Raw genomic sequence first — 27,225 nt, 5'->3', positions numbered from 1 at the left:
GCCCCAAGCCGCCCTGCGCCAGTTACATTCTCAGGGGTCACTGCTGGGACTGTGCTTCATTCTGTCCCTTTTTAAAAGGGCAGTAGCTTTAAAAAATAACCTTACCAATGTGTTCTGAGAGCACCTGGCTGATGGACCCCATGTCAACAGGTTGCTCAACTAGTTCTCTCCCAGGGAAAACATACCAAACCAGTAGGCTTCAGAAGCTGAATCCCGTGACACCTAAATGGAACAACCTGGCTCCATGCAACTAGGGAAAGACTTCATATTATTCTCAAGGAAAGTGTAAAAGTGGTAGTGTATCTGGCTGGAGGAGCTAGGTTTGAAGTATGGCCAGTGGAGAGAGAACTCTGTGAGTCATCACCACATAAAAGTGAAGAACGCTCTAGGGAGGCCATTGCACTGACTTCACCACCATGAGGCGAGGAGATGTATTTGCTCCAGATTCATTATGAATCCCCGAGACTAAACAATAGGAAAGAATCCCAGGTGTTGGTCTCTAGTGGCTGCTGGAAGGAGCTATTACCTGTCAGAAGGCGTAGCAGCAGCTCAAGAAGAGATGGAAAAGTTCAGGAAGCATTAGAAGATAGAAAAGTTGAGGAAAGAACGAAGGGATTCCCTTAACTCTGTTCGTAAAGAGCGAGAGAGAGAGAGCGAGAGAGAGAGAGAGACCACAAGCTCCATTCCATCAAAGGAAATCTTCCCCCGAGCCACACAATTTGTTTGTGGCCAGGCAGCAGGCTCCTGCCTGGCGCTTAGTGCCTGGGAGGGCCAGCCCTGGAGACTGCTGAGCAACCTGTTGACATGGTTCAGTCAGCTGTGTGCCAGGAGCGGGGGATGGGGCACCTCTTAAAATTTCTGTGTCTGGGGCCCTCCCCCAGTTCATTTTGTAAATTCCAGTGATTGAAACTTTTAAGAGTGAGCCCTGGAAAATGTTAAGCGGCAAAAACAAGTTTCACACAGGGAACAAGCCTTCACCCTGTGCAGGGCAGGAAGTGCCACTGTCTGGAAGCATGGTGGAGCAGGGGCTAGCCCTGCACATGGCACCAAGGGTGGGGAGGAGGGAGATGCTGTCTTTTGCAAATTGGGGACACAGAAAATAAGTTTCTTGGCTTCTCCTGCTAAATCCTATGCAGGGAAGAAGCCTTCACCCCGTGCAGGGCAAGACATGCCACTGTCTGTAAGTATGGTCCCCAGAGCTCAGCCACCATGTTGTTTGGTGGGGTGGGGGCTAGCCACATGGTGGGAGGGAGGGGGTAAATCCATTAGCTGAAACAAGATCCTGGCTCTCCTGACGACTACATGCTAGGGCTCTTTTGCAACCTTAAGAAATCATGGATAGATGTGCTCGCCATGCTGGCCAGAAAGAAAATGAAGAATTCAAACTGCCGTGTTTCCTGTTTCCTACTTTTTGCACACCTGGAGCGCAGAGGAGGTGAAAGCAGCTAGAATGGACACATGCGGGGCATAGTGGGATACTGCTGGAGGACAATTTATTTTAAAAAAAAAATTGATGTAAAGTAACACTGTTTCCACACTAGCACTAATTAGACATTTTAAATTCAAACTTGGTGTTACACTGCATTGGAGGGGCAGAACAAGAAAGTCAATCTTAGCACCCATTAAAATCGAGCTAATGGCATTGTAAAATCAAGCTAATTACCTTAAAATTGACTTTATGCTCTAGTGTAGTCATAGCCTGAGAAATACGACATGAGAAGGAGATGGAGCGCTCACGCTACAGAGATTTCCTTCCCCATCTCCCAACTCAAAAATGAATTCAAAGATGGAAGTAACAAATGTTATTTTGCAAATGAGGGTATCTCATTTTTCTGGGTTCTAACAGCCAGTAACAGCAAGTTAATTCTTGTTGTCAGTCTATAGAAGAGGTCACAAGCAAAAAGAAATAAATTTATGAACTTCCACAGGCTTACTTTGCTTAATGTGATGATACAGGGTACATTATCCACATTAAGTCGAATACAGTCATAAGGGTCATCGGAGAGCTCAATCTCTTTTGATCCTTCTTCATCCTCCAAAACACGCACTTTGGGTATCCTATTGAAACAGAAGCATATGCAAAACTTAATGAATATTACGTCACTGCTGTCCAATCAGCCATATAGGACTGCATGATCCTTAGAGAAAATAAAGCCGTTAAGAGGTCTAAAAGATTAGATTTCCATGCTTTTAAATACTTTTAAAGGAAGATGAAAGCCCAACAAAAACCTTAACAACAAACACTCCTATTTTTGGTATTGAACAATTTTAGTCTTTATTTTGAAGAAGGTTTCTGGTCTCTAGAGTCATGTGAGTTAAATGTTAAAATGTTTTGTGTTTGTTTAAACATACCAGCAGCTAAGTGATCGATTATATACCAACAGGGTTTGGGGGAAAAACCCATGTTCACCTGGCAAGAATGGGTGCTTATAAAAATCCATTTCTTCAGACTCTAGATTAATTTAAATACTAAGCTTCTTTTTGTTACAGTCATACAACTAAACTGTAAAGCGAGGCAATGTTGTCACCTGGGATCTGCAGGCGGCAACTTCTGTGGTACTGTTGCTTATAGTTTAACCAAGCAAGAATTCAGCTGACAAGACTCCACTCTTTTTCCAGGGCTACAATCCACAATCCTGTGGATGATGGTGTAACTCATGCCACTTTTGCGTTGCTGTTAATGCTTGGAAAAGCTCTGGCCAGAAGCAGAGATAAGAACTAATGTTATTTAAGGAGGAAGGCGATTAACTACTATGGGGTGAAGGGGGAAGGCTAAAGTGACAGAATTTTCCTCACCAGCTGGGAGATTCTCCCCCTTCTCGAATTAGAACCTTCTGACTGCTAATAAAGGTACATATGTAAAACAGTTTCATCAAGCAGGATCCCAGCAGAAGCTGAGGAAGAAATCCCACCATCTTCCATAAAAGCTGGGATGTTGGATGGCTGGACATCTCACAAAGGTGCTGATTTAGCTGGTTTGACTCCCAGCTTTCAAATTTTGCTTCTTCCTCAGGCTAAAAGGTTTAGGCTTTCAATTAGTGTCAGGAGGTACATGGTCAATCAGTCCCTGTGCTAGAAATCTGCCAAACAGAAATTACCCGCCTCATGCTCTCTGATCAATTCCCATCAGACACAGAAATGAAAAAAAAAATCAAGCTCAAGTTTGGAGACGAATACAGGCTGGAATAACCCTATATAGGTGAATGTTTTGGGACACATTACTCCACTTAGGAAGAGTCTAAACACGAGAAAAATTAATATCTCGAACAGATTTTACACTTTAGTAAAGAAGGATTATATATACTTTCCCGAAACCCTTTGTGGAACAGATAAACTAATACCAGAGATCTTCAATTTCACATATTACTTACAATGTGAAGGACAAATCTCTATATTTTAAAATCTGTCAGACTTATAGGACATAGTTGGCTTACTATATGCCTAGCATGCATAAATCCCATGGAAATTTTACAAAAATGAACACACAGCATTCTTTTGCTAATGAGTAAAAGATCAGATGAAAGTTTCTAAATAATCACTTGCTTTATTTTTCCTGCCCAGAATATAAAGGTTACATTCAGCCCTGCTGCTACTCTGATGGAGTCCACTAGTGTCAGAAGGCTGGTTCAACCTCTGAGTCAAACAAAACATGAAAGTTCTTATTTTGCAGGACAGTAAAAATAAAATATATATTCTCCCATTTCTATGAACTTTCCTTGGAGATAGAACACACTTCAGTGCATCTTGGAAAAATGAGCTTTGGTAAATGGATGACATCTAACAGTAATGTTTGTTTATATTAATAGTTTTACAGCACAGCATGTATGTGTTACAAATTAGACTCTAGAGACTTCTTTTATCGTTTTGCAGCATCTCTTAAAGTGATGTATCTGGACTAATTTAATGCACATTTTTTTCCTTACAAGAGCGACGTGTTTGTTTTTGGTTTTTGATCCCTGAAAAGTATTAGAATTAGTTTTCTGCACTTCATATTGAATCCTAGCGACAAGTGCTTTGTTACAACTCAAACATCTGCAGAACAGGCACATTTTCTGCACAAACGTGACCAAAAAAAAAATCTTTTCAAATAACAATACAACAATTTTGTATAGTCTTACATAAATGCATCTCATGTGCTTTGTAGACTCATGTAATACAATGAATGAGACAAGATGTTCTGAGTTGAAAACAATTAACATTTTATTTACAACTGAGAGGGCAAGACCTTTAGCTGGTTACACATAGCAAGGCTGATACAAGAGACAGTATAAAGGGAGAAGACTCTTGAGCCAAAGGTGACAAAGTTGTTTGGAAAGACAGAACCAGAGCAGTGCTGGACAAGCAGAAAGGCTAGTAAATCTACAACCTGTGAGGATTAAAAATCATGTCTAGAGAGCTCCCACTCCCCCAGAAGATTTAATATGGCCCTGAGCAGGAGCTCTGAGTCTTGGTACCTCCCCATGGGGCTGGAGCTTGAGGGGAGTGTCCTTTTTCCTGCTTCTCAGTTGGGGACCATATCTGTGAGGGCTTTTTCTCCTTCTCACATGGGGGCCAGGTCACTGAGAACTGTGGACTTTTTTCCCCCTTCTCATTTGTGTGCAGTCCCTGACTCACTTTTTCCATGGATCAGAGGTTCCTGACCCAAAAAAGCACCTACTCCTGCATTAGTCTCTCACTTTCATAAATGTGCTGAAGCTGACTCAAATGCTAGACGAAAGGTATCTATTTTAAAAGTCACTCTTTTTGAAAGAGCTGTTACAGCAAGTATTAACTCGCAATAAGTTCTTCCTAATCCAGGGCTGTTCTGTTTTAATTTTTCTATTTTCTTTATATATTGGATCCTTTAAACTTTGGGCTTCTGTTTAAAGTATATTTTTAAAAGCCCAGATATCTTGTAAGTAAAGCACAAACAAATGATCCATGAAAGAAATATGGAGCAGCAGCTGTTACAAACTAAACTTAGACTAACAGCATCCAGGCAGCTTTCCCATAAAATAGTTTTGCAACATTTTTCATCCTTACCAAGTTCACAAGTCTTTGGCAGCTTCCTAATGTGTGAGAATATAGCTTGTAATGGATTCCACATTACAGGAACTCTTTACTCCTAAACTCTTACCCCCTCCCCCATCCAAAAAAGCAACAACAACAATCTAAGAAACACCCACCAATGTGGAGATGAATAAAGCCTGAAACTGCTCAGTAAAATACCTATAGGAATGATGTGTAGAAAAATTACTGTCTCAGTTTCCTTCCCACACACTTCCTCCAATGATCGGAGACAACCTTAAGAAACATTTTTAAAGGGGTCAAGCAAGGTAAGTAGTTATGCTAAACAATCTATTCCACCTTGTATTTAGCTGTGATGCTCCGAATACATTTCCCAGACCTAAGAAGTGCTCTGTGGAAGTTCAAAAGCTTGTTTCTCTTATCAACAGAAGTTGGCCCAATAAAAGATATTACCTTACCTACCTTTCAATCTCAAGAATTTCTTCACATCTAAAGACACATATTTTAACAACCTGATGCACATTTTCAAAATCATATTCCTCCTTATATGTTGCTTTCCAATCCTAGAACTGGATTTCCCTCCAGGCTAACTCATGTGTAACTCTACTGAAAGCCAACAGGGTTTCAATACTCTGCTGCAGAACAGTTTGAGATCAGCTACAGACCTCTTGTGTCTGCAACACAAACTTTAGCTTTTGGAAAGGTATTCTGGAGTCTTACTCTGCAATATTTAGTAACTTTCGTTCAAGATCACTCATCACTCTCTTGATGGAAAGAACTGATGCAAAGGTTTATTGACAAACTAGAAATGTAACATCTCCCTATTGGGGAGTTCATTCATATAGTTGTATGTAGAACCTACACAATCAGCTGAAGTACAAGATAGCTAAAATAGATTTGCACTTACAGAATGAGTTATCTCTACGAGGCAGATTAAAAATAGCCTGCAAAGTGCCTTTGCTCCAGACCTCCTGCCTTCCATTGTGCACTGCTCCACATGCTGAGTAGGGAAGGAAAGCAAAATTGATTGTTTTGCACTTGTGCAAAAGTCTGCTGAACTCTGGCCCTCTCTGACACTTTGCTCTCAGTCAACAGTTCTGTGAAGAAACTATGAACCATGATAAATGTTGTTTAATGCAAAAGAAAAACTTTTGTATACTGGAATTTAGAGCTGGTGACAGTCTGATGGTCTTGTAAGACAGGGGAAAATTATTTTTAGAGGTGGCAGGTACCTGCAGCATCAATGGACTTTCAGCCTTTCTGGAAATTGGAGCATGAAGGTCTTTAATTATACACGTCTGCCACACAAACAAACCAAAAAAATAAAACCACACCAAACAAAGAAAACAAAAACTGTTTTTCTGAAGCTGGCCATGTTTAAAGGGGTGACAAGGTAACAGTTATCATGCTCACTCAATCTTTCAACTCTGGGCCAACAAGTGTCCTTAAGACAGGCGCCTGACAAGAAACTGGACTGAAATCATTAATTTGTTTCAGTAGGATGTAAACGAACAGCTTTGTATTTAGATGCAAGTGGACCCAGGCATCCAATCCTCCACTTTTTGTTCCATGTTTAAACTGTAAAAGTGCTCAGCTCCCTAGATTGTATTTCTCCTCCCATGAAGAGGAACATCTGTGCCTTACCTTGTATTAAAGAGAGCTGCTTTCACTGCAATAGCGATTGCATCAAAGAGGTTGCCACCACATTCCAATAACTAAGAGTAAAACACAAAAAAACATAATCTAGTATAAGAAAATCAAAACTTTACCTCCAAGCTTGTGATGCTGAAACACTAAAAAGCTTTCTATATTTACTTATACTCAAAACACTACCTTTGAAGTCACAGTATATCAGTTCCTTCCCAAAATTGCACTTTAAAGTGAATATTTGAAAATATAAGTTTAAAGCCACAAACACACGCAGCACAGTGCATAGTATAGCGATTACAAAATCTAAGTGATAAGGATCTATACAAAAGCATTCATTGTAACTACAGGTACTTGAAAAACTCTAAAGCTTTCAATGAAAATTGAAGAGGGATAATTGTTGAATTTTTTTTTTTAAGTTAAACACGAAATTCAGAAAGTTTCAGCCAGCTATAGATTTGGTCATATTTAAAAATAAACTCAGAAAAAACACATATTTTTGGCCTTCTTTTTTAATCCATTGAATACTTCTGCTTTAAAAACCTACTCAGTGAAAGCACCTGCCCTTAAGTTAACAGGAGATGCACGGATGCACCAAACTACTTAGTTCATGTGAAGACAGTGAATTAAGTTTTACAGAGTACTATTTTGAAGTATGGTCAATGAAATCAGCTTAGACAATTAAAAAGCTCACGAGGAAGCGTACGCTAAACTAACAAAGGGCTGGTTATATTTCAGACTAATGACATGTACCAAGGCAGACCGAAGACTGAAAAGTGAAATTAAAAACTAAAAGACACAAGGTGACCAAATTACTGCTATGCAACTATTGCTGGATACAGAAACATTACCTACCATTTTCAGTAGTTTTCAAATTTACTGGATAAATTCAATAAACCCAGTTTATTTTTATTGAAATAAAAACTCTCTGTGTTTTCATGGGAGACTTTAATCATCCAGACATTTGTTGGGAGACCAATACGTCAGCACACAGACAATCCAGGAAGTTTTTGGAGAATGTTTGGGATAACTTCCTGGTACAAGTGCTGAAGGAATGGACCGGGGCCATGCATAACTTGAGCTCCTGCTCACAAACAGGGAAGAACTAGTAGGAGAAATAGAAGTGGGTAGAAACCTGGGCTGCAGCGACCATGAGATAGTAGATTTCAGGATCCAGACAAAAAGAAGAAAGGTGAGCAGTAACATACAGACCCTTGATTTCAAAAGAGCAGACTTTGATTCCCTTAGAGAACTGATGAGCAGGATCCCTTGGGAAATGAAGATGAAGGGGAAAAGAGTGCAAGAGAACTGACAGTATTTTAAAGAAGTCTTACTGAAGGCACAGGAACAAAGCATGGTAGGCAACCAGCTTGGATTAACAGGGAAATTTTTTAGGCAGTTTAAACTCAAAAAGGATGAATACAAGAAATGGAAATGTGGACAGTTGACTAAGGAGGAATACAAACATATGGCTGGAGAATGTCAGGGATTAATCAGGAAAGCAAAAGCACAATTGGAACTGAAGGTGGCAAGGGATGCGAAGAGTAACAAGAAGAGTTTCTACAGGCATGTTAACAATAAACGGGTTATCAGAGAAGGTGTGGGGCTGTTACTGGATGAGGGAGGTAACCTAGTGACAGATGACGTAGGAATAACTGAAGTACTTAATGCGTTATTTGCCTCAGTCTTCATGGACAAAGTCAAATTCCACATGATGGTCCTAGACAATGCAGTGTGGGAAGGTGGAAGGTGGAGAAGGAACAAGTTCCGAGCTATCTAGAAAAATTAGATGTACACAAATCCATGGCTCTGGATTTAATGCACCCAAGGATACTGAGGAAATTGGCAGAGGTCATTGCTGAGCCTTTGGCCATTATCTTTGAAGACCCTTGGAGATCATGGGAGATACCGGATGACTGGAAAAAGGCAAACGTAGTGCCCACCTTTAAAAAAGGAAAGAACAATAATCCAGGGAACTATAGACCCGTCAGCCTTACCTCAATCCCTAGGAAAATAATGGAGGGAATCCTTAAGGAATCCATTTTGAAGCACTTGGAAGAAGGGAAAGTGATCAAAAGTAGCCAACATGGATTAACCAGGGCAAGTCCTGCCTGACCAATCTGATTAGCTTCTATGATGAGGTAACATGCTCTGTGGACATGGGGAAGTCAGTGGATGTGATATACCTTGACTTCAGCAAAGCTTTTGATACGGTCTCCCACAACATTCTTGTCCATAAGTTAAGGAAATACGGTTTGGATCCTTGGACTATAAGATGGATAGAAAGCTGGCTTGACGGTCAGGCCCAAAGCGTAGTGGTCAATGGCTCAATATCTGGATGGCAGTCAGTTTCAAGCGGAGTGCTGCAAGGCTCAGCTCTGGGGCCACTGTTGTTCAACATTTTTATTAATGATCTGGATGAGGGACTGGACTGCACCCTCAGTGAGTTTGCAGATGACACAAAACTAGGGGGAGAGGTACATACGTTGGAGGGTAGAGAGATAATCCAGAGTGAGCTGGATAAATTGGAGGACGGGGCCAAAAAAACCTGATGCAGTTCAACAAGGAGAAGTGTAGAGTCCTGCACTTGGGGCGGAAGAATCCCAATCATTATTATAGGCTGGGGGACTGAATGGCTCAGTGGCAGTATGATGGAAACGAACTAGGGGTTATGGTGGATGAAAGGCTGGACATGAGTAAACAGTGTGCTCTTGTAGCCAAGAAGGCTAACGGCATACTAGGGTGCATTAGGAGGAGCATTTCAAGCCGATCTAGAGAAGCAGTTATTCCCCTATTCAGCACTGGTGAGGCTACATCTGGAATATTGTGTCCCGTTTTGGGCCCCCCAATATAAAAAGGATGTGGATGTGCTGGAGCACGTTCAGCAGAGGGCAACAAAAATGTTTAAGGGGCTGGAGCACATGACCTATGAGGATAGGCTGAGGGATTTGGGCTTGTTTAGTTTACAGAAGAGAAGACTTAGGGTTGATTTAATAGCAGCCTTCAACTTCCTGAAGGGGAGCTCTAAAGAGGAGGGTGAGAAACTGTTCTCAGTGGAGTCAGATGGCGGAACAAGGAGTAATGGTCTGAAGTTGAAGAGGGAAAGGTGTAGGTGAGATATTAGGAAAAGCTTCTTCACCAGGTGGGTGGTGAAGCATTGAAATGCGTTGCCTAGAGAGGTGGTGGATTCTCCATTCCTCGAGGTTTTTAAGTCCCAGCTGGACAAGGTCCTGGCTGGGATGACTTAGTGGGGGCTGATCCTGCTTGAAGCAGGGGGCTGGACTAGATGACCTCCTGAGGTCCCTTCCAGACTTATGATTCTGTGATTCTGTTTTAAGATTCCATTCAGACCACCCATATAAACTTTTATTATTTATATTGTAGTAGCTGCTATAGGCCAGGGGCTCATTGTGCTAAGCACACTGCAACAACTTTTTCAAAATGTTATAGATTAACATTCTATACAATTTGTTCAGTCTGTTCAGCTGTTTCAATTAACAAGACAGAAAGCTACCCTTTCCTCTGAAAAACACACCAACCAGCAGAGTGGTTACATAAAATATGAAGGCTGGTCTGTGTCTAATCCTCCTTGAGGAAAAGTCTCCAAGTCAGTAGTGACAGAAACCCCCTTCCATGAATTCCATGGATGATCAACAGGAAATCACTAAGATTTTAGTAAAGCCCAACGGATCCCTCATGAGGTTGATGTGCTGGAAGGAAGTGGGAAAACTGTACGTTTTCATTCTCCCCATCCGGTATGACAGACTGCTGGGGCAATTTGTGAAAAGATGACTATAAATGTTTCAAACATAACAAAAGCCTTCTAAAAGCCTGCCATCAGCAACAAAAGAAATGGTAGGTGTAAAAAGATTGCAGATTCATGGTATAGGGTGTTTCTGAACTCACTGTGATATTCTAGTGATAATGGAATTTTTTTAGGTTAAAAAAATAGTAAGGTAATTTCTTTTGAGTCCTACTGTTACACAACCAGAGCATAAGCTGAGAGGCCTGGGGTGGTTTCTGCACATTAATTTGTAGTCTAATTATCTCCCTTCAGTTCAATCTACTGAACATTAACAATGCAATTGTGAAATCAATTTTAAGAAGTCTCTACAACATTGGAGATAAAACAGCCTCTAAAAGAAAAAGTATTTTTCTTTTTAGAAGACTGACTTTGTATTAGCACCATCCATTCCCACCTGTGGGAGGAAATTATCTGTTCTTACGCATTTAAGAAACAGACAGATCAATATTTCCCTAAGACATATTCAGTGTCAGAGTTGAGAAGGCAGTTTAGGAGTTTCTGGATCTCATGCCTGTATACAAGTCCTGCTGTTTATTTTTCTCTGAGGACTTCCAGCAGTTTACTGTGATTCAGGAACTCATTATGATAACTTTAGAACATGGACAAAACTTAGCTTCCATTCCAGTGAGAGATCAAACTATTGGCTCTCCCCACCCAGCTCACTAACCAAACCCAGAAACAGACAATTATATGATCACAGCATTGGAAAGAACATTGAGTGGTCATCAAGTCCACCCCCCTGCACTCATGTCAGGGCCAAACACAATCTCAGTGGTCCCTGACAGATGTCTGTCTAAACTCATAAAAATCTCCAGTGATAAAGATTCCACAACCTCCATAGGCAATTTATTCCAGTGTTTAAGCACCCTGACAGGAATTTTTTCTAATGTGTAACCTAAGCCTCCCCTGCTACAATTTAAGCCCATTGGTTCTTGCCCTGTCATCAGAGGTTAAGAAGAATTGCATTTCTCTCTACCCCTGGCTACAGCCTTTTAGGTATTTGGCAATTTTATTGTCATATCCCCTCTCAGTCTTCTCTTTTCCAGACTAAACAAACTCAATTCTTTCAATCTTCCCTCATGTTGTCTGTACCTTTAATAATTTTTGTTGCTTTTCGCTGGACTTTTTCCAATTTGTCCACATCTTTCCTGAAATATGATGCCCAGAACCAGACAATACTCCAGTTTAAAGCTTCCATGAAAAAAAGCCCCATAATTCTTATATAAAGCTTTTGTTCTGTTCCCCAGGATCTACTACCAATAAGACAGCGTCAAACATAGCTGCTGTAGATGATTGTTAACCAACCCTCTTTCGTCTGCCCTCACCCCCACTCCCCAGGATTACAGTGAGGCATGGACATGAAATGATGTTTAAACTGTGCATGTATTTTAAAAATAGTATCAGATTGTAATTTTTTAAATATCCTGTAGTTCAGTATCTTGAAGAAGTCTTGAACACAAGTTCTCTCTCATTTGCTTCACTTACCAAAACATCGACATAGAGAACCCAGCAGTGCTCCCTGGGATTAATACAAAGGGATTTCAAGTCTATGGTGCCCTCACTGCTAAATATTCTGCACAGTGTATTTACTATCTCTGTGGCAAGCTCTTCTCCTCCCCGACCTTCAAATTCAGGAGTGGCATTTGCTGAACTGGATGAGGGAAAAAGAAAATAAATACTTTTCATTTCGAAAGCAGCTGTTATCCAAAGAACTTAAAGCTTTTCGCAAACAGTAAATCCATGTCACTACCACACAGAAGGTGGTACAGATTGAACCTCTTTAATCCAGAACTCTCTTGGCCAGCAAACACCATAATCCAGCATGATTTTAGTTACCTGAACAATCACTTATCATGGGTGTGGGCAAGTTTCCCATGGTCCCATAAAGTTTATTGCCAGCCTCCAATCCTGGCTCACAGTGTTCTGTGCTGTTATTTAGCTGTAATTTTTCCCTAAAATTTCTTCCAAGAGCTCAACAAGCCATGGAAGTGTTGGTAATGTACTAGAAAATATCGAGCTCCCATTGTCAGGAAAATTTTCTCATCTGGAGCCGGTCAGGTCCCGAGGCAGACAAGGTGCCAGACAAGAGAGGTTCAGCTGTATTCCCACTTTACAAAAGTGGAAATGAAGCACAGAAAAGTGCAGTAGATTACTTGAGTTTACACACACAATTAGTAACTGAGCTGGTAAAGAATACAGAAGTCCACTATATGAATTACACTTTATAGTTCCTTGACTTTCTACAGGAATGTTTAAGACTAACATTTAACTACCTCTGCTCTTCATAATAAAAAAGTGAAGATCCCTAGCCGCACTGAACCTTACAAACAGCTTAAAAAAAGTTATAACAGAGGCAACACGCCTACAAAAAAGAGTTCCCAAACCAACAAACACTGTGAATCTTGTTCTGATTCTGATCTCGTATGTACAAAAGGCAAACAGTCCCAGGTCATGGGCACGTTGTAATAACTGGGCATATAAGCTTATCCTAATTTTGAACTCAACCGTGAGAAAGTTTACAGAATGTTTTAACCACGTAATCATAAAAATTGATAGGAAAAGATGTCATGTGAAACAGCACCAAAAGCCTTACTAAAGGCAAGATTACCCTATCTACTGCTTCTTCCCTATCCACAAGGCTTGTTATCCTGTCAGAGAAAGACATTATGTTGGTTTGACTATTTGTTCTTGATAAATCCATGCTTTGCAAAGAGATCGCTTAATTATTTGTTCCAATATCTTTCTGGGTACTGAATTTAAGCTGAATGGTCTGTAATAAAGCTGATGTATCAGAAATTAGGCCTAACTGCTGAACAATACGAGAGAAGGGGCTATTCTGCCAATCATTCCATTAGGCGTCCTCAGAAAGAGACTCTGCAGGAGGGAAGAAGTAGGCCGTCACAATCCTGACTGATTAAAACAAGGGGAATGAGTCAGCTCCACCAACTCTGAACTGCCAGTTTACAATGAACATAACAATGGCCATACCAGGTCAGATCAAAGGTCCACCTAGCCCAGTCTCCTGTCCGCCAACAGTGGCTAATACCAGATGCCACAGTGGGAGTTAACTGAACACGTAATGATCTCTCTCCTGCCATCCATCTCCAGCCTCTGACAGAGGCTAGTGACACCATTCCTTACCTATTCTGGCTAATAGCCATTAATGGACCTAACCTCCATGAATTTATCTAGCTCTTTTTTAAACCCTGTTATAGTCCTAGCCTTCACAGCCTCCTCTGGCAAGGAGTTCCACATTTTGCTTGTGCGCTATGTGAAGAATTTCCTTTTATTTGTTTTAAACCTGATGCCCATTCATCTCATTTGGTGTCCCCTAGTTCTTATATTATGGGAACAAGTAAATAATTTTTCCTTGTTCACTTTCTACACACCACTCATAATTTTATAACTTTCTAACATATCTCCCTTTTGTCTCCTCTTTTCTAAGACGAAAAGTCCTAGTTTCTTTAATCTCTCTTCATACGGCAACTGTTCCAAACCTCTAATCATTTTAGTTGCCCTTTTCTGAACCACTTCTAATGCCATTATACCTTTTTTGAGATGAGGTGACCACATCAGTATGCCATACTCAAGATGTGGGCGTACCACGGTTTTATAAAAGGACAATAAGATATTCTCCATCTCTTTTTTTAATGATTCCTAACATCCTGATTGATTTTTGATGGCTGCTGCATGCTGCATGGATTTCTTCAGAGAACTATCCACAATGACTTCAAGATCTCTTTCCTGATTAGTTATAGTTAAGTTAGCCCCCATCATATTGTATGTATAGTGGAACCTCATTTAAATAATCTCACTGCACATGATGCCCCGAGGGACCCAGGGGATATTGCCATCTCCACCATCATTGTTTACATCCTGAATACCAGCTGGGTTGTAAGACTTTGTTACAAACACACTTGTCCACCAGGTGTTGTCATTCTTCCTCACTTCATTTCTTCTTTTACCTATCTCTCTTCCTTTGCCTTTTGAGTTTGGTTTAGCTGTGTATTTTGCAATATTGCTCTGAGCCTGAGAGCTGAAAAGAGCAGTTAAAAGCAATGCAGGATTATGATGAATGCAAAATGGTGTCATGCCAGGTCTTAGGATCACAGGAGATTGTGGGGATGGCAGCAGTTAGTTGGGGGTAGAGGGAGAGGAAGATTTTTTTAAAGGCTCTCCACAGTATCTGAAGTTACTTGAGATTGGATGGAACTGTTCCTGTTGAAGTCTGATGCGGTTTCCTAGAAGACAAAACAAGACGTGTGCACACACACACAGAAGACAGAAAATCCAGCCAATCTCAAATAACTCCAAATAGTGTGAGGATTCTTTTAAAAATTTCTCCTCTCCCCAACTAACTGCTGCCCTCCCCACAATCTCCTGGTGGCATGATACCATTTGCCTTCAACATAATTCTGAGAGACGTCTGGAGGGACTCAGATGATATTGCTATATCCATCATCACTGAACTTCCATTTTACAATGGACTCTCATTAAATGATGTACTTTCCACAGTAAGACAGCTAAGCCAGACTCTTACGAAGGGGCTGGCGGGGGTAGGACTGGGGAGAGAATAAGGAATGTTTCTAAAAATGAAAGCCTTACTTAATACTTTACATTTCAAATACTTTAACTGTTTTTCCCTTGTCTCTAATAGAAGGCAGAATGTTATCATTTGCCAGATATATAAATGCTACATTATAATAAGGTTGTACAATTAGCAATGAGCTAAAATTATAATCTCATGCAGAAGAACTATAATCAAATTTAAAAAGAGAATCTTATCGGCAACATTATTAAATTACACACCAATGAAGGTCTCAGCTCAGCAATTTATCTCCCATTTAAGTCAATGGAACTATTCATGTGTAAACATGACTACAAAACTGAACCCAAGTTTTGTTTATTAAAATTATGCAGGTTTTTCAGTAATGCTCCAGATGCAAAAGCCTTTTTAAAAAAAAAAAAAAAATCAGCTTTTACTTGTATTAAGTAAGAGTTAATGCTGAGATTTTTACTTGGACAACTGGAGTATTGCATATGTAAGACATCCTAGACTTCGAGTACATCTACATTATAGCCGCTACAGTGATACAGCTACGGCACTGTAGCCGTGCCCTGGTAGTGCCATAGCATCCATACCTCCCTCCACTGACTGAAAAATCCCTTCTGTCAAGGTAGCTAATCCACATTGGGAGAGACAGGCTGACAGAAAAATTCTTCTGTCTAATTTACTCGGAGGTTTGTAATGGATGACCACGCTCAGGGTAAGAAATTTTTCTTAGACATGAGCAACATATTAGGTCAATCTAATTTTTAATTGTAGACCAGGCTTAAATTGTTTGATCTGGATATTGGCATCACTGACTTTTATCACACCTTAATCAAAAAACTGAGCCTTGGTCTACATCTAATAACCATGTAGCTCTCAAATAGTAAATACTACCACTGTGAGGTCACTGGATATTGCAATTGTGTAGTAACAGAGATGTTTACATTCAGACATTTGAAATACTTTGCTCACTATACGAATCTCAGCAGGAGAGTTCAGAAAATGTCTTATTTGTGGAACACACAGAGGTCTAATAAAGGCCAAAAGGAATGTCTCATTCTTATTCCTGAAAAAAGATTTAGAATAAAATTTCCAAATTTAAGAAATAGCTCTCAGCCACATTCGATGACAATCAAGATTTTCTAGAGAATCCATTGTAAAGAAGCCTCCTTTAGAGGCCATCTCTCCATTTCAGACCTCCTAAATTATGTATCTACCTGTTTCTCTTTGAATAATTTAATATTGCATCTCCCACTGACTTCTATCCACCCCTCTGTATTTGGCCTCAGATAGTTTTTCAAAACACAATCGCTATGGCTATGCTAGCAGGTTTTCCCAACAATACTGGTGTTTTGTCAACAAAATTTGCTGCATGTCCACACACAAAATGTGTTTTGCAACAAGTCTGTCGACAAAACCTAGCACTTCTGCTGACAACTTTCTGCCTCACCCAGATAAGAAAGAGCATCTTTGTTGACAGATTTTGTCGAAAAAAAGAGTGTTAATGTTCCAGGGGGCCTTCTGTCGACAGACAGGGCTTCCAGAGCTGCCCAGCATCCTATCTGTTGTGATTCCGGTTGGTTGTTTTGTTGAGAGAGCAGCCGGGCAGTCTGTCGACAGATGTTTTATAGGAAAGCCTCTTCCAACAGAAACATCTGTCGACAGATGCTTCAGTGCAGCTGTAGCCTACGAGTTTATAATATATGATCTAGACAGACACCTGCTTTAAGTTTCTCTCCCCCCACCTCCCTGATAAAATTGTTTAGAATATCTTGACCTCTGTTGAGAATGCATTCTAATTTCCTTCTAATAATGCCCTAACTCTAACATATAGATAGTACCCAGATTCTCTCTCCACACATTTAGAACTCTGAAGAGCAAAATTGGGCTGAAACAGCCAGACATCATAATAGATGTGGGTCCTTATATTTCCATGGATGCATTGAAGAAATAGTTCCACCAGGCCAGCAGAAGCTAAGGAGAATCTTCCCTTCAGCATGGAAGAGCAAACAGGCAGACCCAGAGACAAAGACATAATTCTCACCTCCCTTGTTGCCAATTCATTCTAAACCCAATATCCAGCATGAACTCTGACAGTGCTATTTGCATGCAGATTCAAATGCTGTACAGACTCTTTTTATCTGGTTACTATTTATACTGGAAAGATGACATATTATTATGGGCACAAAACTAATAAGTCAATATTTTACAAAATTATAAGCAAGAAAAACACTATTTTTAAAAAAATGCAGCTATCCTGCTGATGTATCAGCATTACAGTATGTAACAGAGGGCTGAGACTCCCACCCCACTTCTTTTGGGGAAAATAAAACCAGTTCCAGCATCATCCATCAAGTATCAGAGGGGTAACTGTGTTAGTCTGTATCCACAAAACAACAAAGTCCTGTGGCACCTTATAGACTAACAGATTGTTTGGAGCATAAGCTTTCGTGGGCAAAGACAAAGATGAATCTGACAAAGTAGATCTTTGCCCACGAAAGCTTACGCTCCAAACAATCTGTTAGTCTGTAAGGTGCCACAAGACTTCTCGTTGTTTTTGCATCATCCAAAAATGCTCCCAAATCATCTGTTTCAAGGAGTAGCACTGTGCACAGTTTGAAGGGTTCCAGTGTTCCTCTCCCATTTTAAGAGATGACAGAGGCAGAATAGATGAGGAAAAAAAGGGTGTTGGCAGAAGGAGATGGTATTTTCTTTGCAGAGAATGATCACCATATATTGCTGGATGGCTAAATCAGCTCTAGTAAACTGTTAGATTTTAAATCTGCAAGAAGCCAAGAACAAATCTCAGACCATACACATTGTTAGGATGGTATAATCAATCAACACTATGAAAAAAAATCTTAAAACAAACAAAAACAAAGCACCATGATATAAGAGATTTCTATAATAACAGAGACCCAGTTGTAAAATTATGCACAATTACCACCATCTAGCGGCTGCCTGAAAAATGTCATATACTACAACTACACATAAGAGAGTCCTGGAATCCTCATGTGGGTACACCACACATTACAGGAAAAAAGGGTTTATGGCAATAACTCCAAATTCTATTTTTAAACCCTTTCTGGCACCTATATGTGTATGTCCTCTGACAGCTCGAACTTGACATTCAGGTCTCCAGAGAGCCCAGCTCTTACCCTCATGATGTTATGCTGAAGGAAAACCACCTCACATTACAGGAGTCTACCAGGACTGTCAGTTCATCGAGATTCTCTCAAATAATCTTGGCCCTCACATCTGCTTCTCTCTCTTCGGCAATCATACAATAAAATCTAAACCTAAACTAATTTAAGAAACATTTGGGGAACTCCAATATTAGTACTCAATGAAAACAATACTACAGTTAATTTCTGTGACTCCTGAGGGCACTCATTACTCAGTGGTTTCTGTTATCAGAGTTGGGAATGGATGACAGCAGACGGATCACCTGATGATTACCTGTTCTGTTGATTCCTCAGGAACACCTGGCACTGGCCACTGTCAGAAAACAGGATACTGGGCTAGATGGACCTTTGGTCTGGCCTGGAATGGCCCTTCTTATGTGGTCATCTCTCCAAACTGACTGATTAACAGTACCTCAGGCTCGCTTGTTAACACATACAGAAGACTTTCATCACAGACAGTTGCTTTCACTCAACATTATTGACAGATAGTAAAATAAAAAGGGAGGAAGGAGGAAATAGCAGCTCTCAGCTTTGGCCTTGTTCCATTTAGTATTGGTCAGGACAAGCCTCGAAGTCAAACAAAACAAGTACAATTTTGGGCTCTGCAACTTCAGGTTTTGCAATTCACAGGCCAGCCCTTTCCCTCTCTCTGGCAGCTGGATCAGATGGGAAAGAAAGATTGACCCATTAACTAATTAAAAGGGATTTTACATCCTTAATGTGAACACAATGGTCAATGTAATACTTTCTCAATGGCCGAAGCTTTGGGTGTGATGGCAAATTAAGTTTTGTTTTGTTTTATTTTTTTTTTAAAGCCACGGAAATACTGAATAGAATGACCCTCGCGTGGTAGAGAAGAATAAGCACCAAGTCTTGGGGATGGTTGTTGATGCCAAGAACCAATTAAGATTTAAAGAGGGATTGGCCATTGATATGGATAGCAATATCTCATGTTCCAACAGTACATACTCAAAAATAAAATTTGGAAGTGACATGAAATCTCATTCTTCAGGGGACTAAATAAATATTTAAAGATAAGAAGGACTTTCTTTGGTCAGAGATGGGCAGAAGTTCCCCATGTCTCAGAGCTGTTCATGACTAGAAAAAAATTGCAAAACTACATGCACACTTGGCCTTATTCAGTCTGTCAGTTTATGTACTAAAATCTAAACCATGGAAGACAGACTACGTGCCCTATGCCTTGGGAGAACAGTGGTGCTTCCAGTTTGGAGTAAAAAAGTTCAAACGTTTACAAATCTTTCAAAGCAATCCACTAACCTTTTTTTCATTTATACAGGTTGAACCTCTCTGGTCCAGCAGGACCATGGATGTTGCGGGATCAGAGAGCCTCAGATACATGGAGCCAGTTTGTCGGTTGGTGAAGTGGAGTCCTGCCAGCAGCCCTGCTGCAGGAAACCCAGGTGAAGGGCGGGGGCCCAGCCAGTAGCCCTGTTGCAGGGAACCTGGCTGGGGAAAGGAAGCCGGGAATCCCGCAGGCAACCCCACTGCAGGGAGCCTGGCTGGTAGGATTGGATTCCCCTTTTCCCAGCAGCCCCACAGTGGAGGAGCCCAGTCAGGATGGAGCTCCTTTGGCAGACTGGGGGCAGGGAGTTGGACAGCAATTGGAAGGGAGCCAGACCAGAAGGCTGGCTGGCTGCCCTCTATGTGAGCCCAGAGGCCTGACTTCCCACTGTCCAGCAAATTCCCTTATTTGGGAGCACTCAGGTCCTGAGGGAACCAGATCAGGGAGATACAACCTGTATTACAAATAGACTACTAAGCAATTAACTCAATCAGTGTCAGCACTTCTATTACCAAACCTCTAAAATGCCTGCTCCATAATTGAAGTAGTGCTTTAAAAAGTGCAATTAAAATGTTTCCTGCTCTCACATAAATGACAGCACGTGTGATCCTTAATTACACTAGGTAATGACTGTGACAACTCTTAAAGCACATGCAAATTGAGTCTTGGACTCTCTAGCTGCTTTCATATTCCTTCTCACTGGAAAACTGAACTGAAGCAATGCCTCATTCGCAGTCATGAAAGTCAGAAACATGCTTAAACATGAACCCTTGTTTCTAGCTAATGGAGGAAATAATACTTTATTGAAAACTGCCATTGTGAATGTTATTTTGAAGGCAGTTAACTGTTGTGTCTAGAATTCGCAGTTATTGTGTTCAAATGAAAAAGGACTTTTTAAACTACCATAGTTTGAAATCTAAGCCAGTCAATAAAAGATAAACTAGCTTTAGGTAGTGCACTTGTCTCTGAGTCCATTTATCATCTAAAAAAAATTTTTTTTCCTTTTCCACTTTCTGTGAAAGTACCAGAAAGAATGAGAGGACCCAAGAAACTGACAGACTCTATACAAAGTTATGTCAAAGGCACAAGTGTAAATGAACTGGAAAAAAAGAATCCCTTCTAATCTTTCCCAGTTATAGTAATCTTATGTAATTCTGGAGAAGTCTGCTTACCAAGTTGACATTGTTCCTTTATTGTCTTCTTGTAATTTCTAGAACCAAGCAAAACACAGATTCCACAGAAGTAGCAGAGCATTTTCCCAAATTTTAAAATCAATTAAAGCAACACAATAGCTTATTTCTACTGTGTAGACCACTCCAGCTGGCCAGTGAGACTAAGGAATGTAGTTAAGATCAAAAGCTTTTCTGAACTCATTAGTCACTCAGAGTATTGGGTTTACCGTACTCACCAATCAACAAAGAATTCCAAGTAGCCTTCATCTGGATTCTCCAACTTTGGTGTTCCCATTTCAGCTTTGACTCCTACCAGAATGTCCGTATGCCCCTGTTAAAATACCACCATTATTCAGCCAGAAAAATATTCCAAACAATAGTTTGTACAGTTTATCCATATTAGGGTCAGACTGTTATTAATTTTCACCTTTATGTTATCTATACAATTTTTTTTTTTTGCCAAACAGCATTTTGAGTATGGCAAGTGTCTTATTTTAATAAATCGGAGCTTTTGAAAAGACAGCGTTATGCTTGAGCACGTTTCCTAAAATAAAGCCTTTGCATTCAAAAAAAATTTCCCTGTGCTAACAGGATATTCCAACTATTAATGATTTTATAAACTCAATCAGGGAATAACATATACAGAACGAGTCTAATACCCTGAGCAATAGCTGATGTCTGTACATACAACATCCCATAAATTGGCAGTTTTAGTTTGTTGTGATATGAACACTGAAGAATTATCCTTCTATTAGTCACAATAACTTTACTTCCATAGGTTTAAATGGTGAATATTTGAGCCTCTCCTAACTTCCATGTGCTTTTCCAATAGATCTCTCTCACACCAAGGGCTTGTCTACAGTTAAACCCTTTTGAATTTACTTACAGCCTTTAGTAAAGATGCCACCTACATCAACAGAAGAGTTATTCCTATTAATACAGGGACTTCACCCTTCCAAGGCTATGTCTAGACTACAGCATAAATTCGAATCTAAGGCATGCAGCTCAATTTTAAACTGTGAGGCGAAGTCTACACTAGCCAAAAACTTCGAAATGGCCATGCAAATGGCCATTTCGAAGTTTACTAATGAAGCGCTGAAATACATATTCAGCGCCTCATTAGCATGAGGGTGGCTGCGGCACTTTGAAATTGGCATGGCTCGTCCAGATGGGGCTCCTTTTCGAAAGGACCCTGGCTACTTCAAACTCCCCTTATTTCTATCTGCTCATAGGAATAAGGGACTTCGAAGTAGGCAGGGTCCTTTCGAAAAGGAGCCCCGTTTGGATGAGCTGCGTGGCAGCGAGCCACATCAATTTCGAAGTGCCACGGCCGCCTGCATGCTAATGAGGCACTGAATATGTATTTCAGCACTTCATTAGTAAACTTCAAAAATTTCAAAGTTTTTGGCTAGTGTAGACATGGCCTGACCGTTCACACATCAAATACCACTATTTCAAATTTAGGGGATGCTACGGCTGATATTCTTACTCCAACAACCTGAGTGGGATTAACAGGAAGTTTGAATGCAAATGTTTGTATTAATGATAGTATGGAAACAGCTTCCGTTTAAACCAGTTTTATTGGCCTCCAGGAGTCCCACATGTATCCCACAATGCCCCACAGTTGTCTGTTCTGGCTGGTCACATCTCCGATGCTCCCCACGTGCACAGGAAGCAGAGTAACAGGACTGGCTGTCGCTGGGAGGATGTCTTCCCCCTGTTTCTGGGGGAGGGGATGTGGGGTAGGGAGGGGAGGAAGAAAGGAAGGTCTCCTTATGAAAAAACTGGTTGTTTGCTTTCCACAGGAGGGGAATGAGGGCAATGAAATGTGGAAAGATTGCATCGCATACCCACAACCACTTGCAGGGTTTATTTTATAGTGTAGACGTAGGCCAAGATCTATGTTGCACGGCTCTCCAGATAACATTGCAATATTCCTAGCAAATCAAATGGCTAGGTATTTCTGTTAACACTTTACTGTATATTTCAGATAGTAATTCTATATTTACAGCATTCACTTTGTATATTTTTATGCTTGTACTAAAGAGCAAAAAAATCAATACAAAGTTAATACCGATAGCCAAGTAATAAGGTCTGGATTTGATCCACAATCTCAAAGTTATAACAATTTAGAAACATCCACTAGCAATATATAAAAACTCCTGTTATCTGTACTTACAAGCTTTACTCTGGCTGATCCACTTGTGTTTGATACCACATCTGTTTCCACTTCAATACATCGATAGTCTTCGCAGCCGCGGCCATCTACCCGAAGATCTTCCTAAGCAGAGCCACCGTCACAGTTAATCGCCTTTGTTAATCTATGTAACTATTCCATATTAATAATAAGTCAAATGGAAATTTAAAATAATCCCAGATAAACACATGGAAGTTAACAAAGCTAAGGGAGAAAGACAGTCTTTTAACTAAAGTGCTGCCATAGGACTCAAAAGATCTAGGTTCAATTCCCAGTCCTGTCATTGATTTCCTTCATGAGCTGTAAATTGGAGATAGAAGGTAATACTGCTCATTTGCTACACTTAGTTTGTATCGCGTATTTTGGTCATGATCCTGCAAAACGCTCCATGTATGCAGACCCCATCAGCTTCAACACAGTTCCCTATCCATAAGCACAAACCCTATGTCCGTAGCTCATTGCAGAGTCAGGGCCTTGAACTGTAACAATTTTAAGGCAAGAGCTTGGTGTTTTGGTAGCACCTAACATAATGGGACTGTGATCTTGGATAATATCTCCAAATTTAAAAGTTTTATTAAAGCTAATGTTAAAATTTTATAACGTGCAGGTGACAAAAAGAGTGTCTGTACGTATGGATGTAGTATTTAGATTATCCAAAAGTACAAAATCTGGTTTAAAGTTATAAAACAAACAGTACATAATATGCAATAACCCAGATGTAAGTGATTAAATTGACTGATACAGTTTAAATAAATAAACTGATAAAAGAAAGAGTTAAGTAGTTTGAATTGCTAGCCAACATTACTGATCCCTTTAAGGAAATTAAAAAGCAGTCCAGACATCTTGTCTTCACCTAAGAGGTTTGTCAGTATAGCTATGCCGAGGGCCCTACCAAATTCATGGCATGTTTTGGTCAATTTCACAGTCATAGGATTTTAAAACTTGTAGGTGTCACGATTTCAGCTATTTAAAACTAAAATGCCACACTGTTGTAATTGTAAGACACAGTGTGGTTTTCGCCCAGGCCGCAGCACCATTGACATGATCTTTGCTGTTCATTAGGTCCAGGAAAAGTGCATAGAGCAGAACTTGGATCTGTACGCTGTCTTTATAGACCTGACCAAGGCATTTGACACTGTCAACAGAGAAGCCCTGCGGATTATCCTGTCAAAACTTCGCTGCCTGAGAAGATTCATTAACCTCATACTCCTGTTCCACAATGACGACTGGCTTTGTTCTTTCAAATGGCGAGTCCTCAGATCCATCTGAGATATCCAATGGTGTGAAGCAAGGGTGTGTGCTGGCCCTAGTGTTATTCAACCTCTTTTTCATGTGCGCCCTCAGCCACACAGTTAGGGATCTGGACCATGGAGTCCACGTAAAATGTAGACTTGATGGGTCACTTTTCAACCTTTGTCATCTGAATGCTAAAACCAAGACACTTGAGAGGCTCACCCTTGAAGCCCTTTTTGCTGACAACTGTGCACCTATGGCACACAAGGAATCTGATCTCCAGCTCATCATCAACAAGTTTGCTGATGCCACTCGCCTCTTTGGTTTGACCATCAGCCTCGGAAAGACTGAGGTACTGTTTCAACGTGCTCCAGGATCTGCTGCTCTCCCTGCTTCAATCTTTATTGAAGCAACAGAGTTAAAAATAGTAGAGGGATTCAGGTACCTTGGCAGCGTGATAGCCAATGATGGCTCCCTTGACAAAGAAATCAATGCCAGAATCTGCCAGGCCAGGCAGACCCTAGGACATCTGAGAGTGCGAGTGTTGAATCAGCACAATATCCGACAGTCCACCAAACTGAAAGTGTACAAGGCTATAGTCCTGACCAGTCTCCTGTATGGCTGTGAAACCCGGACCATGTACAGAAAACACACACACAGGCTGAGGTCAATACTGCACATTCGATGGCAGGACAGAGTTACGAACTTGGAAATCCTGGACAGAGCAGGAATCACGAGCATCGAAGCCATGATTCTGAAAGCCCAGCTTCACTGGACAGGGCACATCATACAAATGGAAGAGTCAAGAATCCCTGAGCATCTCCTTTACGGTGAACTCTCCCAGGGTAAAAGGAATCAAGGTAGGCCTCGCAAGAGATATAAAGACTGCGTGAAGGCCAACATTGCTCATGCTGGTTTAAAACCAGATCAGCGAGAGCAGCATGCAAAAGACCGAACAGGCGGGCATGCTCTCATACAACACGCATATGACAACTTTGAAGAGCAGTGATGTGTACACCTTATTGATGCTTGTGAGAGGAAGAAAGCAACAGCAGCAGCCGCACCTACAGAGCCAGGACAATTCCCTTGCCCCCCACCGTGAACGCCCATGCCGTTCAAAGCTTTGACTCCTCAGCCACATGCGAGTCCACAACCAATGAGCCTGTGCATGTTCAAGACGTCATCGTTGGACACGACGGAATACCTACTATGCTACTGACCCAAAAAGAAGTTGGGGTGTAGAGACATTAAGGTACGTCTTCCTTTATTTCTGCACTGCTGTTGGCAATGGCACTGCCTTCAGAGATGGGCAGCCAGAAAGTGATAGCTGCTGGTCACGAACACAGCTCTGAAGGTGGAGCTACTGACAATAGTAGTGCAGAAGTACTGATACCATGGTACAATACTGCTACCCTTACTTCTGCGCTGCTGCCTGCAGAGCTGGGCCCTTGCCTATCTGTTGTCACTCTCTGACTGCCCAGATCTAAAAGCAGCACAGAAGTAAAGGTGACAATACCACAGACCTCATAAAATGATCTTGCAGCCCACCCCTACAACTTCCTTTTGGGGCAAAACCCACAATTTGAGAACCACTGGTCTCACTCATAAAATCTGTGTAATATAGGGTAAAAGCACATACGCAACCAGATTTACAATCTGCTATGCATTTTTCATGACCATGAATTTGGTTAGGTCCTAGCTATACCAGTAAACTTTCCTAGTGTAGACATGATTTATAGCTGCAAAAATTTATTTTCCTGGTATACTTTCTTGTCTAAGATAAATAAGCTTTATGAACAAACGGTCCTTTTTGCCAGTACAAACTGTGTCTATGTGAACTTTTATAAGCATAATTAAGCTGACAAAAAAAAAGAATCCCTCCACCCAACCAACACAGCTCAATGGATAACCGTTTTAAGTGCAGAACAGGCCTAAAAGGATAAATCCAGCAAGGCAAAGCCCTCCCTCACAGAAAAGCTGGTATAAAATGAAAATATCCTGTGGCAGAAAAAATATACCTAGTATCTTTCATGGCTTTGTGCTACCTAAGGTGTGTAGCTGTAGCCAGTAACTCCACTGTTGCCTATGGTAGTTGCATTCACAGAAGGCCCAAGATGAGAATCTTCCCTCTCAGGCAGCTCTTAAATATATTTAAGGATGCATGGTCAAACCTACCAGAGGATGGGTATACATATATGAATAGGGCTCTGTGTCTGTAAAGGAGATCACAGAAGTCATGCATTCTGTAACTTTCAGCAACCCCATGTGACTTCTGCAGCAGCCGGTATGGCTGAAGACAAGATAGCCCAAGCAGATGCATCCAGGACAGCCACATACCTATGGCTGCCAGAGTGGCTCTAAATCCATCCATTTGGGTGACTCTGCAGCCAGCCACACTGGTCTCTGACCAGTGGTCCCGGTCAGTGGATTTCTGTCTCTGGGAACCGCAGGGTGAGGGTCTAGCAGTGTTTTATTTGACTAGCTGGCCCCCAATACCTGCACTCGGAGCGCTAGGGTGGCGAATCAGATGCGACATGGCGGCAGTGGTGGGATCAGGCCCCAGGGAGCGGGGTGCGAAGGCTCAGCAGGAAACGGGCTACCAGCAGCGCGAGGGAGGCGGGTGTCAGAGGCTGCTGGGATGGGGGGAGGCCAGGGTGCCGCTGCAAAGCCCCGTCCCGCAGCCTCAGGGCGGCACCAGAGCGCCCGCACCCCTCACTACACCCCCCACCCCCGCCCGTTACCTGGATACCGTGCACGATGTACACCTTCTCCGCCTCGCTCAGCACCACTGACGCCATGATGCGCGCGGGATTCCAAACCCACCAGCCGCCGCTCGCTGATGCCGTCACCAAAACGCGACGAAGCTAATTCCCGCGACGTATCCTGGCGGTTCTGCACCCGCACACTTAGGTCATCCGCACGCACGCGCGTCGCAATGCCTGCGGAAGGGGTGATGGGCGCGCAAGCATCGCCCGCTTCGCCCCTCCTATCCGTGTGACGCTGAGTCACCGCGGGGCTGGTACTCTTGAGTCCCTGCTGCAAAATCTGGGAGTACCTGAGCTTCTCAAAAAAACAGGTTGCCAGAATTTGTTTAAGACGGGCAAAGCAATATAAATTTACTTAG

The 27,225-nt window shown here is 41.4% G+C and overlaps 1 protein-coding gene across 1 annotated transcript in view; it reads right to left on the bottom strand.

The window, feature by feature from the left end:
• The window catches only part of EXOSC7 (exosome component 7), a 32,600-nt gene extending 5,625 nt beyond the window's left edge, over window positions 1-26,975 (bottom strand). Inside the window, exons 1-6 of the mRNA XM_074986091.1 lie at window positions 26,843-26,975; window positions 22,851-22,952; window positions 20,908-21,002; window positions 11,945-12,110; window positions 6,652-6,722; window positions 1,935-2,058 (exon numbers count right to left, since the gene is read on the bottom strand). Of these exons, the coding sequence (XP_074842192.1) occupies window positions 1,935-2,058; window positions 6,652-6,722; window positions 11,945-12,110; window positions 20,908-21,002; window positions 22,851-22,952; window positions 26,843-26,899 (615 nt within the window). The 5' untranslated portion in view covers window positions 26,900-26,975. The remainder of the gene's footprint in view (window positions 1-1,934; window positions 2,059-6,651; window positions 6,723-11,944; window positions 12,111-20,907; window positions 21,003-22,850; window positions 22,953-26,842) is intronic.
• Between the last annotated feature and the right edge of the window lie 250 nt (window positions 26,976-27,225).

This window comes from Carettochelys insculpta, chromosome 2 (assembly GCF_033958435.1).
Source record: "Carettochelys insculpta isolate YL-2023 chromosome 2, ASM3395843v1, whole genome shotgun sequence".
Taxonomy (NCBI): domain Eukaryota; kingdom Metazoa; phylum Chordata; order Testudines; family Carettochelyidae; genus Carettochelys; species Carettochelys insculpta.
Note: the sequence above shows the minus strand (reverse complement) of the source record. Positions and strands in the feature narration are given on the sequence as shown.